The 17,395-nt window shown below is 36.1% G+C and overlaps 1 protein-coding gene across 3 annotated transcripts; it reads left to right on the forward strand.

Moving 5' to 3' along the window:
• Nucleotides 1-246: 246 nt before the first annotated feature.
• LOC105108285 (phototropin-2-like) lies at nucleotides 247-17,185 on the forward strand. 3 transcript variants are annotated; one of them, XM_011002539.1, is made up of 25 exons: nucleotides 248-575; nucleotides 1,119-1,496; nucleotides 1,541-1,945; nucleotides 2,352-2,534; nucleotides 2,640-2,731; nucleotides 2,869-3,103; nucleotides 3,218-3,434; nucleotides 4,403-4,473; nucleotides 5,156-5,262; nucleotides 5,531-5,580; nucleotides 6,347-6,451; nucleotides 7,009-7,068; nucleotides 7,700-7,789; nucleotides 9,109-9,185; nucleotides 9,758-9,842; nucleotides 10,505-10,585; nucleotides 11,831-11,934; nucleotides 12,331-12,380; nucleotides 13,198-13,304; nucleotides 13,828-13,950; nucleotides 14,599-14,650; nucleotides 15,316-15,434; nucleotides 16,137-16,277; nucleotides 16,414-16,568; nucleotides 16,691-17,185. In XM_011002539.1, the coding sequence occupies exons 2-24, from the start codon at nucleotides 1,147-1,149 to the stop codon at nucleotides 16,528-16,530; spliced, it is 3,021 nt and encodes a 1,006-aa protein (XP_011000841.1). In that variant the 5' UTR covers nucleotides 248-575; nucleotides 1,119-1,146; the 3' UTR covers nucleotides 16,531-16,568; nucleotides 16,691-17,185. The 3 variants fall into 3 exon arrangements, with proteins under 3 accessions (XP_011000843.1, XP_011000842.1, XP_011000841.1); XM_011002541.1 differs by having other exon boundaries at nucleotides 247-575; nucleotides 1,119-1,536; nucleotides 1,587-1,945; nucleotides 16,414-17,185; XM_011002540.1 differs by having other exon boundaries at nucleotides 247-575; nucleotides 1,119-1,510; nucleotides 1,561-1,945; nucleotides 16,414-17,185.
• Nucleotides 17,186-17,395: the final 210 nt, after the last annotated feature.

A 17,395-nucleotide genomic window follows, 5' to 3' on the forward strand; every position in this document is an offset into this window, starting at 1 on the left:
CATAATTATTGAATTATATAAAAGATTAATGTAATATCAAGACCTCTTAACCATTCATAAATAATAAATAAACCAAGAAAAAAAAATCATTTTATCTCTAAAAAAACATTTAAATGAGAGATTTTTATAAAGCAAAATCGTCGATTCTTCATTACAAGTCACAAAAAACAAAGAGATATTTATCTTTGAATTTTAATAAGGGGTCAAGATCGTTGGGTACATTAAAATTCTTGGCGCAAAATGAAACGTTATCTGATTCCCACCCCCACCTCCTGATTTTTCTTCCAATTGAATTCAAAACAAGGAAGAAACTATTCCTTCATTTACTGCACGCACGCCGTATTATATACTACTTCAACGGTGACTGCAGGGATCGGCAAGGTCGGCAATAATAGCTAGCTGGCTAGCAGCTTAATTACCAAAATCAAAAACCTTGTAGATCGTTGTTTCCGTGAACTAATTTATGAGCGAGCTGCTATGGCTGATTCATTTCCAGCTAGAAGAGCTAGCTAGCTACTCTTGAAGTCTAATTCCTTACTACTGTTGCTGATCTGAACCGTACGTACGCGAGAAAGGTCTCAATTAATTCTTCCGCTCTAAGCTGCTGCTACTGCTACTGCATGCCTTTCTCTGTTTCTTTTCTCTGTTGTTTTAGGTCCAATATTTGATACTGTGCTCTCATCTCTGCCTCCTTAATCTCCTGCTCAACTGTTTCGGCATTAAATGTACCGATGGAGTTATGTACAATAATGTCATAAGAATATACATGCTTGAATCTCAAGGGACATAATACAACCGTTTCTTAGTCAAGTAGTTGATCAAATCTTTGCAGGCTCACAACTCAGCTTATTGTTTCGTTATTACGCACTGTGTCACACCTGTTCCGAATTCTCCAGCACTGTTTGCTTCATGTTTTCTCAGAATTGATTGCTTTTATATTAAGAATTTTCAGTCCCCGAATCAGAGACCGTTTCCTCTCGGTGAATTCTTAGTTTAAAGCACTAGCTAGTTAGTTTTCAATTTATTTTGATGGAGTATGCGCTCAGTTATTAACATAATCAAACATTTTTACCCGACTTGTCTTTATTTCTCCATAATGTTGGGATGTTGCCATATAGGTGATTTATCGAGATCAGAAGTCTAAATATGGAAAAACCAAAGACAAACTCTTCTATGGATGATCAACCGCGGAGATCAATGGAGGTTTACGATCCTCATAATATTAATAATGTTACAAGTGATGGCAGTGGATCAATAGAGGTCCATTCAGTGGAAGAGGGATCGGGATCATCTCAAACTCCAACTATCAAATCTACTTCCCGTAGCAGCAGAGAGCCTGTGAACAAGTGGATGGCATTTGAAAGAAAGTCCAAGATCACCTCTGATCATGATGACGATGCCATTTCAGATGAATTGAATGTGTGTGGGAGCTGTACTAGGGTTAAAGCCGGAAAAGATGATGATCACGGAACCTCATCTAATCATAATAATTCATCCTCTAACCGACAACCCTCCTCCTCCTCCTCTTCCAATAAGATAATTCTAACCGACAACCCTCCTCCTCCTCCTCCTCCTCTTCCAATAAGATACTAACCGAAGCTAGCATTGCAGCAAGGAGTGCAGAATGGGGATTGGTTGTGAGGTCAGATGTAGGAGAAGGTAGTTTTAAAGCTACAGGAATCAGATCAGAACAACTGGAAGATGATGGAGGAGATACAAGCAAAAAGAACTCGTTTTTGGTGGATTCAACGAGAACATCAGAGGAAGACGGAGCAGGAGGAGCCTTTCCAAGGGTATCCCAAGAGCTGAAGGATGCTCTGGCAACATTGCAGCAAACGTTTGTGGTCTCCGATGCCACCAAACCAGACTGCCCTATCATGTATGCAAGCGGTGGTTTTTTTACCATGACCGGCTATTCGTCAAAGGAAGTTATTGGAAGGAACTGGTGAGCTACCAAGTAGCAACCACTAATTAATTAATATATTACTATATAAAAAGATGTTAACCATTCCACTTTTTTGTTAAAATTCTGAATCTCGTTTTTTTTCCCTCGTAAGAAAATCAAGAAATTAGAGGAAAAATAGTAGTATGTAAAGTAAAATAAATATAAAACATAGCATGTCACAAATTGGAAGGAAAAAAAAAAAAACGAAACAATTGTCAGTGGAGTCGTAGCGGTAGCGGAGTATTGGGGAAAGCGGGAAAAGCGAAACACAAGGGAAGGACTCGGGCTGTAGCTAAGCTCGGTATTGTCGATTCAATAGAAGAAATGGTTACTTCAATTTGATTTCCCAAGAAATTAGTAATTAATTCAATATTTGTGTGGTGGTATTTGTTTGTTGGAAATGCAGCCGGTTTCTGCAGGGAGCAGATACGGACCGGAATGAAGTGGCGAAGATACGAGATGCCGTCAAGAATGGGACAAGTTACTGTGGGAGGCTTCTCAACTACAAGAAGAATGGCACTCCTTTCTGGAATCTTCTCACCGTCACCCCTATCAAGGATGGTCGTGGGAACGCTATCAAATTCATCGGGTACGCTCCATTTTAACTTCTTTACTAATTGGAATGGATTGGATTGATTGAATTTTCGTATAAATTAAATTAAATTAAATTAGCACGGGGTTTCGGTGATTGCAGAATGCAGGTGGAGGTCAGCAAATATACGGAAGGTGTTAACGACGAGGCTTTTCGCCCAAATGGATTGCCCAGGTCATTAATCCACTATGATGGTATCTACCATTGATTGATTTCCCCATATTTTCTGCCCTTTTCATTTCCTTTATTAATATTAATTTCTAGTCCCCTCAAATATTCGATTTCTTCTATTAATTATTATAGTTATAATTATAATGATTTGACTTGTCAGCTCGTCAGAAGGCTAACGCTTTGGATTGCATTACTGAAGTTGTCCAAACTCTCAAGCATCCCAAATCTCCCTCTCGCACTGCGAGTCATGACACTTGTGATCACCCCGATTATCTTCTCCCTATATCCATCGATTTTGACAGCTTCACCCTCCCTAGTAGACTCACTCCAAGCAATGTCTCTCAAACCCCCACTGCCAAAAACTTCAAAAAATCACCTCGCATTCCCTTGATGGGGTTAGTATGGCTGCTCCACTTCCGGCTATGTTCGACTCTCAAACCTTACATTTAAATCATACTCTAAAACATTAAATCGATGCATCACTTGTGCGATATTGTCCTTCTCATCAGGCTCAAATCAAAGTCTATAATTTCCGCGGTAAAGCATGAAGGACCACCAGCTATTGAGCCTGAGATTTTGGTGACTAAAGACATTGAACTCTCTGACAGCTGGGACCGTGCTGAATGGGAAAGGGACATCCGCCAAGGATTTGATTTAGCTACTAAATTGGAACGCATTGAAAATAATTTTGTGATCACAGATCCTAGGCTTCCTGATAACCCTATTGTAAGGCATCTACTCACTTTTACGACTTTCTTCTAACTGTTTGTCTCGTCATTGTCCAGTACCTCTTGAATGTAAGAGTTCGTTTTGAGCACATGAGTAAAGGAATAGGCTACCTAGTTAGCTATCTGAAGCCTCCTTGCTTCCATGCTAGAGGCCGGGGATCAAAAGCTTTTCTCACATCAACTCATTAACATATAAATGAGGGGAAGAGGAGGAGCTTGTAATGTGGAAATGGATTACTCTGGCTTTTATATGCTTTCCTTCATATTTGATTTCTACACTAAATGTCATGTGTCGAGGATAGAGCACAAAAGGTTTTATAGAACAGTTCTATTTCAAGAACTCAGATTCACATTAGTTATTTGACCCACGGTCAATGAAGGCATGGAAATTTGACTATAGAAACAGAAAGCACAATGTAGTATTTTCTTTACACCCCGTACCAAATGTACAAGTTACACTCTGAAACAGCTAGTGGGATTTAAGAAGTGTTTGTTTTCATGGTTAAACGTATTTGTAAAATTATTTTTTATTTGAAAAGATATTAAATTAATATTTTTTAAGTGTTTTTTTTAATTTTGATGCATTTATATCTAAAAAAAAATATATAAAAATATTATTTTAATTTAAATTTTGATGCATTTATATCTAAAAAAATATATATAAAAATATTATTTTAATATATTTTCAATTAAAAAGCACCACAAACCACATTATCAACTCATGCTTGTCCCGCTTTGGAAAATTGACCAGCTAACTAGTGGGATTGTGAAATCAATACAAGTTTATCAAATATTTATTTGCATTTGAATTATTATCAACTCTGGAGTCTATTCTTTTCTTCCACAAAGCAAAATATATTCTCTGTCCTTTCTCTATGTTAGCATTATACTTCTTGCAAGCAACTATTGAGTGTTGTGTGTATGCAGCCCGCTGGCATATTGTATTAATTCAGCTTTACTGTGCAGATATATGCTTCTGATGGCTTTCTTGAACTAACAGAATACACTCGAGAAGAAATTTTGGGAAGAAACTGTCGGTATGAAATTCAGTACATTTAATGTCTTCATTCAGTAGTGACTATTATCTTCACTTTTTTTGCGTGTACCTCCCATTTTATCAGCCTTCAAGTTGTACTCCATTTTTTACATATAGTACTTATGCCCTATCATTCTTAATTAATGTCAGTTCTTATCATGTCTTTCCCAAATAAACATAATGTCACTTTGTGTTCCACAATAGCCATATATCTACCTATTCTTCAGTTTATCTCATGTGTAAATATTTTTGAAATTCCAGGGGATATATGATACCATTATGAAACTATAAATTTTTAACTTCTGCTTACATTGTGGATATTGATGGTTCAAAGTATTAAATAGGCAGGGAGAAAGTTAAGATGAACCTGTAAAATTTTAATTACTTGCAATGTTTTCAAAACACCAGTATTGGTGGGACTTTATTTAGGGTGGCTAGTTTACTAGTTAAGTGGAATGTTAAGATCAGATCTATGCTGGTGCTCATGATTCTATTATCTCTGTACTTCATATATTTTTTTTTTGTGGAAACACTTTGTTGCTACAAATTGAACACTGATATGCTTAATTTCCTTTTCAATACGAATCACACAAACATAACAGCATCAGTTTAACCATCTTCTGCTCTTTGACTATGTACTTTATCAACAATTGAAACACCATTATACTTTGTTAATTATACAGATTTCTTGAAGGACCTGAAACAGATCAATCAACTGTCTCAAAGATAAGAGATGCCATCAGAGAACAAAGAGAAATCACTGTTCAATTGATCAACTACACCAAGAGTGGTAAGTATGTGATTTCAATTTGATGATATTGCAAGTGTACACCTTTTTTAGCTGAATGTTGTAACTGTCTCATTAATTCTTGAATGTTAGAAAGAGAATTCATAATTTGTTTGAAGAATCCTTGAATGCTTCAAAGAGAATTCACAATTTTTTTGAAAGTTTTCTATGATACAATGTTTTGGAGGAAATTTTATTGCTTCTTAATGCAGACATAATATTTAGTCAATTTTGTGCACCATCATGAATTTTTATGTTTCATTACATGCAGGAAAGAAATTCTGGAACTTACTTCACTTGCAGCCTGTGCGTGACCAAAAGGTAGCAATATGATTGTTATTGGAGACAATTCTTCGACTTTCTTGGTTGATCTTGGGCTGTAATTCTTGCTGGTCTAGTGATTGTGTGGCAGGATCTAAACTAAACTGGTTGATCATTTTGGTATCTTGGGCCTCGGCCCATTGTTGTCACCTTTTCCTTCTTCCTTCGGGTTGTAAGACTTACACCAACACTCGCATGCAATCATTTATCTTTTTCTGTGGTTGTCATGTCAATTCACAATCCTCACACTGCACACTGTGCTTGTGTTCTCACTATCTCCAGCCCTTTTTTGTATTATTCACGTGTGATCCCTGTACCATACCATGTACCTCAATCATTTTTTTCAAGTAATGCTAATTTTACCAATGAGAATCCATCTGAATGGATGCCCTTAATCTAGAACATTTGATAAGTAGGCGCCCACACTGTTACCACATAGTTTTCCCTTGGTGAATCAATATCTCTGTGTTTCCGTTTTCTCTCAGGCTCTCTAAACTGTTTGTTTTTCTTGACCGATAATCTTATGCTATGAATTTGTGGGGCTTTATTTAGATGTTCCGCATTTCTTTCTCATTCTTATTGTTGGGTTGGTTCCTCACCAAAATGTTTAACCACTTTTGGTATTGTACAGTATCTTTTATCTTGTTCTTTTTTCCTGCCTCCTTCATTTGAGACTCGATCCAACAATAATCACCTCCATTTTCAAGTCAGTTATATCGAATCTTCTGGTCTGACTCGTTGTCATGAGTCTCGTATTTTTATGTAGGGTGAACTTCAATACTTCATTGGTGTTCAACTGGATGGAAGTGATCATGTGGAACCCCTGCGAAACCGCCTCTCAGAGGCAACAGAACAGCAAAGTGCTAAGTTGGTATGCGGTTCTTTCCATTGTTTTTCCTTGGTCAGTAGACATCATAGTCCAGTGTCCACCATGTTAGGTAAGCTAAATAATTGAACCAGCTAACCGAAATCAGGATTCACAATTATTAATTCGGTTAAACTGACTGGACACTGATAAGAGTCCCCATATTTGTATTATTTACTGAAATGTAATTAGGACACTCAGAATAGGGTTAAACTATGCCTCTGCATTACTTCTAGAAATTCACTAGCTTCTCCCTTCTCTTCATAGTTAAGCCTATGCTGTTTCACTCGTCTCCTCCTGTATGCTCTAATGAAAGTTGAAACCACCCTCCTGACATCCTTTATCATGGTATAAACTAATATTTTGGTCTGCCAATGAATGCTCTATCTAGCGACAGTGGTAAGAAAGTCAGAAGGAGTTGCAGAACTAACTTGTATATTTGTGTGAGAATGAGAAATTGGGTTAGCTCTAGTAAATGTCAGAGAACATTTCTTAGTTAGAAATCTGCCATGTGCATTCACACCCACAAACTCTTAATTCTTTTACAAATGTTTCTTTATCAGGTTAAAGCTACTGCAGAAAATGTGGATGAAGCTGTTCGAGAACTTCCTGATGCCAACTTGGTAAGGTATTCTCTCCACTTCAGGTTAGGAATGATAACTAGCTGATGCCATTTACCTTCATCCAAATGATGATCTGCCTCTTCTTTTGGCCTTTATGTCTTTTAAATTCTCAATATCACATTGATGAATTGTGAGGAGGATGCTGGATATTGTAATAAATTGCTTGGTTACTGAAATTGAAGACTGACAGTATCTAGATCTTCCAAAACAAATAAAATGTACTGAATATCTAGATCTTCCAAAACAAATAAAATTGCTTCAGAATTTTACGTGTCAGGAATCACTTGACCCAAAAGATTACAGAAACCTTAATTTACGTCCAAATAACAGAAAATGCTTAAGTTAATGGGTTTACAAGAGCATATCTCAGTATGTATAATTTTAGAGTCTTAGTACACAAAATGGGTTGATTTTAGTACTGACTTCTGCAGTGCTATTAGAAAGTTGAGCTTACGTATAGGGTTTATATATAATGTAGACTGATGGAGTCCTTCAATAGTCAACTTATTCTCTTACTTCCATTTTCATGCTTCCCCGCAACTTTTTATGTCTTTTCAGAAAGTTGTTAACTGTTTGAGAAATTGTAGTCATGTCATTGTTCATGCATCTTATGAGTAATAATATTTTCCAGGGACCCGAAGATTTGTGGGCAATTCATTCCCAGACTGTCTTTCCACGACCTCACAAAAAGGATAGTCCTTCTTGGACTGCAATACAAAAGGTGCTTATTAATAAAGTTAACCTACCACTCTCACACTGCAATGATATTCAATTGTACATATTGCACAGTGTGCATCAATTTGTTGGGATAAATCTCCATGTAGAGTGGAACTCTGCAAGTCATTCACGGACAGACATGATCACAGTTGTGTTAATGCCCGGCATGACAAATACTGCATCTTTCCATGTATTTAGGACCCGTTTGGTACAGGGGACAAAAAATGGTTTTTGTCATGTCCCATGTCTAAATTTCTGCACCATGCACCACCTCATGGGGACAAGCTTGTGCTGTCTCATGGAACAAAACTTACTCAAGCATGTTTTTTATGCTATCCACACCTATTTCCCTTAAATTTGAAAGTATTCTTCGTTCTTTTGAACTTTGGATTTTTTAATATATTATTATGAAAATAAATTAAATTAAGAAAAAATATTTATTTTTTAAATAAAAGAAATTAATTATTTGGAACATGATTTAAAATAAAAAATTAATAATAAAAATGAATTTTTTATTTATGTAAAAGTAAGAACTAAATAAAATAATATAAAATGATCTATCTTTAATATAAATTAATTATATGACTTGAACATATTCAAAAAAGAATTAGATTATTATTTTTATATTTATATACATGAGAAATTATATTATCAGGGTATTATCATCCTTATATTATGCTATGACAGGTTTACTCGTCATACACAAAACGAAGTGGTTGTCCAATTCAATGTACACCAAACAAAAGATAGGACAGCTACTTGTTCTGTCCAGTTCAGTCTAGTCCCACCCCTCCTGTTTCGTCTAACTTACCAAACGCACCCAATTAGCGAGCCAGCTTTCTCTAAGGCAGAATAAAATGAGGAAGTGATAAGTTGCAAGATTTAGGCGCAATAAATGCTAAAAAAGTATTGCGTGCTGGTAGCTTGATACCATCTAATGTCTATTTAATTATGAGCTCACTTTCATTTGCATAAGTGTAAGAATGGATTAATAAATTACTCTCAGTAGACTTTATTAACAAAGCAATTGTGGTGGTAATAACGAGAAGGGATTCGGCTATACATGTAAAATAATCTATGCTATCCTTTTCATGCAACTTGCCTAGGCTCCATTTTCTTTTAGGAGACAGACAACTAGAAAAGAAGTCATTCTCATAAATCATGAGAGAAACCTATGTCTTCCTTTTCAAGCAAATTTGCCAGAAAAACAAATACTACCCCATCTTTCTGAAATCAGAAGCTTGATGTTTGTTTTGTTTTACAGCTCTCTTCTTATTAACTCTACTTGTTTTGCATGTTAAAATCAATCCATTTGGTATTCAGATCACTTCTCGTGGTGAAGAAATTGGGCTACATCATTTCAAGCCCATAAAACCCTTGGGCTGTGGTGATACTGGCAGGTATTATCATGTCTCTACTAGTTCTTTAATTGAAATGGGTGCGTTGTGCATGGATCTGTGTCATGATTTATGATGGTCATTAATCTATTTCCAACTTGATTTGTTTTTCTCTTTCCCCTTTTCCTCTATTGTCTGCACATGTAATGTTGGTTTTGCTTGGAATCATGATAAAGCTGTATTTGGTGAGATTAATTTTCTCTTCTCTTCTGTACAACTTCAAGGGAAGAAGGATGGTCAAAACTAATGAGCGAGGCAGCTTGCAGTTTGTACACTTGAAAATTGTTTTCATTTAGTTCGATAGGAGGCTTCCATGAGTGTTCTTATTTTTTATTTTTAGTTGCTGTTGATTTCCATCACATTTTACTGTGTTTTTGTAGATTGAAAATAAATAGTGGAAGAAAGCATCATGACAGCTTTTCTTTATTGTTGACCACTCTAATGGCTGCTCAGTTCCTTTTCTTGTGCGGCCTTTCTGTTGATCATATCAGGCTTGAACTGTGACTGGCTTATTTCTGCTCACATGTCAATAGAGTTTTCCAATGTTTATGTTAAACCATTTTTATGTCTTTCAGTGTGCATTTAGTGGAACTTCAAGGTGCAGGGGAGCTGTATGCCATGAAGGCAATAGAAAAATCTATGATGCTAAACCCTGACAAGGTGTGAAGAACCAAAATTTATTTCCGAGATACCTAGCAACTTCTATCATATTTATCACTGAATTCATATTCATTTGATATTTTTTGTGATCGTACATAACTTGTGCTGTTGTAGTATACGCTACCTGAAATTGACCTAAGCTTTTCTTTATATCTTCTTGGTTTTGTTTCTGAAATGTTCTTTATTTAAACATTTTCACCACATGAGATGTACTTTGAGAACATACAATTTCCTTTTCCGATCACTTTTATGTCCTTTAAAGTGTGAGGATACTCTGTATTATTCGAATTCCTGCACGCATCAAACATATAAATTTATCCATTGAAAATATATGAAAACACTTGGAGAGTGGTCAAAGCTGAATGATTACACATACATACTTCGGCTAAGAAATGAAACCTACATAATGTAGACTCTTGACACTTATTTTCTTATCCTGTGAGAATTGAAGATTTAGAACTACCAAGATGACACTATCTAATAAAAACTTCAAACTATTAACTTGGATTCACAGAAAGGAAGGCTATATGGACTCTTCGAAACCTATCTTGATTTAAGTTACACAATATCCCAGACTGTTATGGAAACTGCAACATCATAGATCTCCTGCTGAAAATAACTCATGTCTGATAACATAAATAATCAATACGATGACTTTATAGGTTCATCGAGCATGTATTGAGAGGGAAATCATTTCACACTTGGATCATCCTTTTCTTCCAACACTGTATACTTCTTTTCAGGTATTCTCTCTTTTTTTCCCTACGTTCATAAAATTTATCGTGCAAGTTCCCGAGTTCCTGTTTTCTTATTTATGAGTAACTGATGACTAGATGCTTATTTTCTTTACTACTGCAAACTAAGCAACTAGTCAACTATTGTTTGGCTGAAATTCTAGAATTTTTAAGGGTGCTTTATTTTTGGTTGCTTCCCCCCCATCATTTCATAATTTTTCCTTCTTTAAATGGTAAATTGTGATCGTCCTCCTAAGTTATTGTGAAATTACACAAACCACCCAAAAGTTTAATGATTTGACTGAAATCCTCCATATTTAAGAAAATATCACGAAATGCCCCTACCATTTTCGAAATCACCCATCAGTATGGCTACTTTGGGTACAAAAGTGGTTTCTGCTGTATCTTCAAACTTTTGGGCAGTCTCTGTAATTTGGGTACAGAAGGAGTTATTGTAATTTACCCTTCTTTTAATTAATTTTAAATACACAGGTCCGCTATTTTTCAGCCTTACATTGTTGTTTTTGTGCGTATTCATTTTTTTTTTTTAAAGATGATGAACCAGCTTAAAAGCATAAGATCTTAAAGTCAAGCTAAAAATTGAATTTGAATGGCCTCTTACCTATCTGGTTCATCATCTCATCAGCACCTTCACTGCTAGAAAACCCAATAATGAATCTGTGTACCCGCCCCGACTCAGACCAAGGCAGGCGGTATAGACTGTGAGGTGGAGGAGTAAAGAAGTAAGTAGGCAGCGACCTTTGAATCCGAACAAGATCCCATCATTTGTTGACAATAACATCACTAGGAAGAAATTGCATAAACTCATTTTCGAAAATGGCACCATATCCAACGCTACGCTCTATACTATCTAAAAGAATTCTCTCTTTCTGGCCGGTATAATGTGCTGATGATCGGGTAAATGTGCCCTCATCGTCTAGTGGTTCAGGACATCTCTCTTTCAAGGAGGCAGCGGGGATTCAAATTCCCCTGAGGGTAGGGTATTACATACGAAAGGAAGTTGATGGGGGATTCTTAAGAAGTCTGGGATTTTTTCTTCTTGGGTTGATGCCCGAGCAGTTAATTTCAATGGACTGTAAATTCGGTGGCAATATGCCTACGCTGGTTCAAATCCAGTTGATCCTAGTCAAATCACTACTGGAATGCTCTTGCTGAAAATTTCAATACTTGTTGTTTAGATTTACTGATCTATTGCATACTGTGAAATATGCTGATCTTTATTTATCTGGTCAGACTTCTACACATGTATTCCTGATAACAGACTTTTTTCCTGGTGGGGAGTTATTTGCATTGCTTGACAAGCAACCCATGAATTTATTCAAGGAGGAATCTGCAAGGTACTCCCAGTTCTTCGTTTAATGTCTTAAAATGCCAAAGCCATTTCTTCTCTTACCATTTCCAAATACAATTGTTTTATTCCCATTTTAGAAACTCATTACTGTTTCTCGTAGAGTTTCGTTACAGTGAAGGTTAATTATGATAAGAATTTGGATTTGGTTCATGCACCTAAAGGTGTGGGATTGTCTTTCGCTTTACCCAGAAGCTAATGTTTAGGCCTAGATTTTCCTTATCATTGAGCTCTCTTACCAAACAAATACTTTTATCACAGAATTTTGAAAGGACCTAACCACAAACCATATCGACTTTAACTGTCTATATCAATTGCTGCCTTCTGAATCACTACCTCTTATATGAACAAGCTTTCTATTACTATTACTATTACTATTCTCCAGGTTCTATGCTGCGGAGGTTGTGATCGGCTTGGAATATCTTCATTGTTTAGGTACTTCATGAACAGAAAGTGCATGCCTTGCTTTCTGTGCTTTGGTTTAAGGTTTTTAGTTTTCTTTTCAAGTCATAAATCGGAAGAACACCAAGAAGAATGCATGCAAGGGCTGAGCTGAAGTCCAAGAATATTGCTAGAAGTCTTAGGAACTTGCTATCATCCTAAATCCTGTTTGAATGGAGCTCAGCATTGTGTGTTACCATCAATGCTAGCAAAAAATGATAAGAACTCATGTCTAATTCTTTGTTTCTTCAAGTTGTCATGATTTAAAGTATGCCAAACTACAGAGGAATGAATGCAAGTGTATTCATTCCCCATGCTTCTGCACATTTTTTATAGATGCTATGATGTGCGATGCACATCCATTTGTGCACTCTTTTCCTTTCGCATTATTCCAAAAATTAATTCTCCTTTATGTTGATGTCATTTCTTGTGATAATGGATGCAAGTGCATTGGAGGGGATAGATTTCACAATAAAATATGCCATTGAGTTCATAGGGATATTTATTAAACTGAGAAAAACATTGTTTTCAGTTTCCAGACAACATATACTAATTGGTTTCTATCTGGCTTTCTTTAAATAATTGATTTGAGTGTCATGCTTATATGTCAATATAGTCTTTGTTTTGGGGAAAAGATCTTGGTTGAAACCCTAAATTTCAACGTTGGTCTATCAACCAGAAAAGCTTAATCACCTTGTAGATGTGCACATCAGAGTAGGTTCTCTAATAATAATATATATATTGCATCAATTGTAAGGAATTCGTCTTCTTTCTGGTTCTTATTTTAACTTCATTTTATGACATTGTACAGGAATGGTTTACCGTGACTTGAAGCCTGAAAATATTCTACTTCAGAAGGATGGACATATTGTTTTGAGTGACTTTGATTTGTCATTTTTGACATCCTGTAAACCACAAGTATGGCACTATCTTCCTGTTAAAAGACCATATTTTTCATTTCTTACATATTTGCTTTCACTTTGACTTCCTACCCATGGATCACTGTTATTCATTATACCAACTACATCCTATCTTCTTGATAAATGATTGAATAGTGGGCTGGCCATCTTCCCCTTCTTTTTACTTCTACAAAATTTTAATCAATGTTTCTTGAAGTTATTAAAGTCTTCAATTTTTATCACTTTGATTTCAAAATACAATTCTGTAACTCAACAATGCCTTGCATTGGGTGGAATAAAGGAAAACTGCAAACCATGGACTGTGCGGTATTGCTTGATTCTGTCCTTGCACTAACGAACCATGAACATGTTACTCTTTCACTCACCCTAAAAGCTGTTTGGATTTTTTTTTTTTTGGTGTGCTCCCTTTAACCATGCATGCCGTGATAACGCTGGAATCACAAGTTTACATATTTTCTAAAACTACTGTATTGTGGGAATCAGGGCTCATTTTACATGTTAATTTCAACTGTGCTCTGCAGATTATAGAGCATGCACCACCTAATAAGAGAAGAAGATCAAGGAGCCAACCACCACCAACGTTTGTTGCAGAACCAGTAACACAAACAAATTCTTTTGTTGGGACTGAAGAATATATTGCTCCTGTATGGTGAATTTAACTTGTGCTGAACTAATATACACTTGTTTACTTGAAATAATTTAATCCATGTAATACCTAGGAAGTTTATGTTCTACAAGAATTTAGAATGGTTTTGGAAGTTCTTGAGAGCAATTTTCTTGGATTGAGTCTGCTGTTGAGTTTTTAATTTATGGTGGGAATTAAAACAACTATTTGAAGGAGTCAAAGTGTTTCTTCATTTCATGACCTCATATTTTTAACAGATTAACTCCAATATGTTGGCCACTAAGATTTTAGATTACGTTGAACCTAAAGAATTTTTGTTCATAGAAAAGGGAACATGTCTCTTTCCCCTTCAAGAATGCAGTCGTTTTTGAAGACAGTTCTTATTAATATTATAAAGGCTATTCTTTTTCCTTGGAAAATTCGGATCTGCACTTGAATTTGTATCATATTCCAAGACCGGGTTTTTTTCTTGTGGTAAGAAATATGCACGCATGTATTCAAATCCTTCTCAGCGAACTTATTGAAACAAGCTTGTGAGTGCTTATTCAACCAATGTCAATCAATCAATCAAACAGCATGTTTATTACATAATTTGGAATTAATTATGTCTGCAATTTTGTATAGTATTTTATTCATACACGAGTTCTAATGAGTTTCTTGATTTAAGGAAATAATCACAGGCATGGGCCACGGCAGTGCAATTGACTGGTGGGCTCTTGGTAAGCATATTGTGCATACGTGATACATAAATGTTAATTGCATCCCATTTTTGTGGCTTCTGTTTTCTTTCCTCATTTTATTCTTTTCCATTTTATTGCAAATATAAGCCTCAAAAGCTGCCATTTTTGTGTAACATAAAATGTCCTTGATTGATGAAATCATAATGTTTTTTCTACAGAGATTTCATTTGTGCATGTTATTCAAGCTTCTTTAAGTATACCTGACAGTTTGATGACGCTGTCCTTTACTGTGATCGAAACTGTTTGCAGTTATGCACACCTGATAGGCAAATATGACATGCTACGGATTGCATGCCCATTTTAGATTTACTACTTGTTATGCAGAAGCAAAGTTGTTGGTGCTATCATCATCTTGATAGGATAGCTCAATGACTGCTCAGTAGCATTGGGCCCTACAGTCATTACCATGTGCTGTTACATATTTGGTGGTTGAAACAAATAGCTAGCAAGCTGCATGTTCAGTCATTGGATGGTTTACGCAGCTTGAGAAATTTTGCCTTAGTTTTTAGGCCTGAGAAGTAAAAGATATATTATTTGCATTTGAAGATAGTTGCCGCTCCTGCATAATTTGCTCCTTGATATCATGCATTATTTGATTTGTCTCCTTTTTTAATCATTTTTTTGTTTATTACTTTGGAACTCAGGTGTTTTGTTGTATGAAATGCTATATGGTCGTACACCTTTCAGGGGAAAGAACAAGAACAGGCAAAAGACATTTGCCAACATTTTGCACAAAGATCTCACCTTCCCAAGCAGCATCCCAGTAAGATCTTTAACTTGCAACAGGTTATCTTAATTGCGTAAAATACTTTTTTCCTTTTAGTTCTCGAGTTTGTCAATATTTTATCACCTCTTGTGATTAAAATGATGAATGGTGCTCTCCTTACATATTGCTAACATTGTTTGCCATCAGGAACTTCTGTTTCCTAGGAAGCAGGAATCATCAGAAACTTTGAAGCTTAAATCTGAAATGTTTTCATAGAAAATGTAAAGAATTAGTTTTTGGTTCTTGGGTTTTTTACTTTTTCTTTGTACTATTTCTCCTTTTTTCCTCCCTTTCTGTCTTAACCAAATTATTTTTTCCCTCTTAATTACTGCTTCTCCTGTCCAATAAAAGCAGTCCGCATTGGAGATTTGGTTTGTCCCTCAACCTGGAAAAGGAACAAATAACTTCTGTTCAAACTCCCTATGGCAATGATTTCTTTCTTTGGGTTACATCAATTAACTTAATTGGTTACTCTACGTATTTGTTTGTTAAAACACAATAAGGGGAGGTCTCGGAACATTTAATCATATAAATCTAAAAAAGAATACTAGGTTAGGGATGATTGGAGTAAATTTGAACTTAGATCTCTCTCCTTTATGACTAATATTGAAACATAAATGCGGGCAGATTTGTCTGTCATCATTAATGTTGAAACTTCTGGACAAATTATTTGCTTACTGACCTATCTTGATGTTCCAGGTTAGTCTTCCTGCCAGACAATTGATTAATGCATTGCTGAACAGAGACCCTGCCATCCGATTAGGATCAAAAACTGGTGCTAATGAAATCAAACAACATCCTTTTTTCCGTGGAATTAATTGGCCTCTCATACGCTGCATGGTAGTACTCCCATCAATGTCGGAGGAATAATTCTTTCCTAGTTTTCTCATGCCCAAACAATGTTTCCTTTTGGTTCTTGGAAATACCAATTTTGATTAAGCAAGGGCTACATCTCTGGAATGTTGTATGTGTGCAGAACCCACCACTGTTGGACGCGCCTCTGCAATTAATCAGTAAAGATCCAAAGGCCAAGGATGTTACATGGGAAGGTGATGGTGTGCCTGTACACTCTATGGGCCTAGAGATTTTTTAAAGGTTGAAACAAACTATTGTTATCAATTCAGAGCAGAAGTAATTCTCTCCACTGCCAATTCATTGAACCTTTTTTGTGCCATCAAATGGAGATATTTATCCTCACATTGAAATGCCTTTGTCCAGTTTATGCAGCTGTTGAAAATTGCTTTCTTATGCAGGTCTTGCATTGCAGATCTCTCAGAGTGGTGCTTTAATACATATACTGGGATTTTCTCTCATATTTGTTCATTTTGGTGAGACAATTGTGCAGGAGCACAACTTTGTAAATGAGATTTTGTGGAGGTGATCCTCTCTGTCCTTTGAAGATGGTAATGCCTCGGCTTAACAGCAAACGATTATGAAGCGAACATGACTAGATTATGGATAATATTATTGATTAGGTTGTATTGTGTAAAATTAGCCAGATGAAGTAGGATTTGGGTGGTCGACGTTGTGTAACGGTGGAGGACTGTTGTAGGCAACCAATTTCAATGAAATTAGATGTATCTGTGGTATTGATATTTTGTTTAGTAAAAGCTAGCAAGTACATAATGCTCTTTTTAGGTTTTATCTTTTCTCGTTTTGATTAGGTGATATGTCGTAACCCTCCATTAGTGCAGGGTTTCTTTTCTTATAAACCTTGTCAAAGTAGTTATAAAACTGTCTCAATGACATGAATGTCCTCCTGAGTCTTGTTCTTGCTTTGTTTAATGGCTTGTCTAATTGGTTTTGAGTTCTACAATGAGGTGGTCCTCCACGACTTTGCATGCACCCTCTGAAGAGGGCTCCCAGGGGGCATTCCAAATTGTCGAGTAAGCTGACGGACATGAGTCCAGGATAATGGTTTGCCGGAAGAAGCCCAAAAGAGAGGGGCCTTACCAACC

The sequence above is a fragment of the Populus euphratica genome, unplaced genomic scaffold (genome assembly GCF_000495115.2).
Source record: "Populus euphratica unplaced genomic scaffold, PopEup_1.0 scaffold190.1, whole genome shotgun sequence".
Classification (NCBI taxonomy): Eukaryota; Viridiplantae; Streptophyta; class Magnoliopsida; order Malpighiales; family Salicaceae; genus Populus; species Populus euphratica.

What these genes read in the sequence shown, in the direction of transcription:
- LOC105108285 (XM_011002539.1), top strand. Translation starts at nt 1,147, where the DNA reads ATGGAAAAACCAAAGACAAACTCTTCTATGGATGATCAACCGCGGAGA. An exon ending in GATCAACTACACCAAGAGTG is followed by an intron (nt 5,263 to 5,530) that starts GTAAGTATGTGA and finishes CATTACATGCAG; the next exon opens with GAAAGAAATTCTGGAACTTA. An exon ending in GGCCTCTCATACGCTGCATG is followed by an intron (nt 16,278 to 16,413) that starts GTAGTACTCCCA and finishes GTATGTGTGCAG; the next exon opens with AACCCACCACTGTTGGACGC.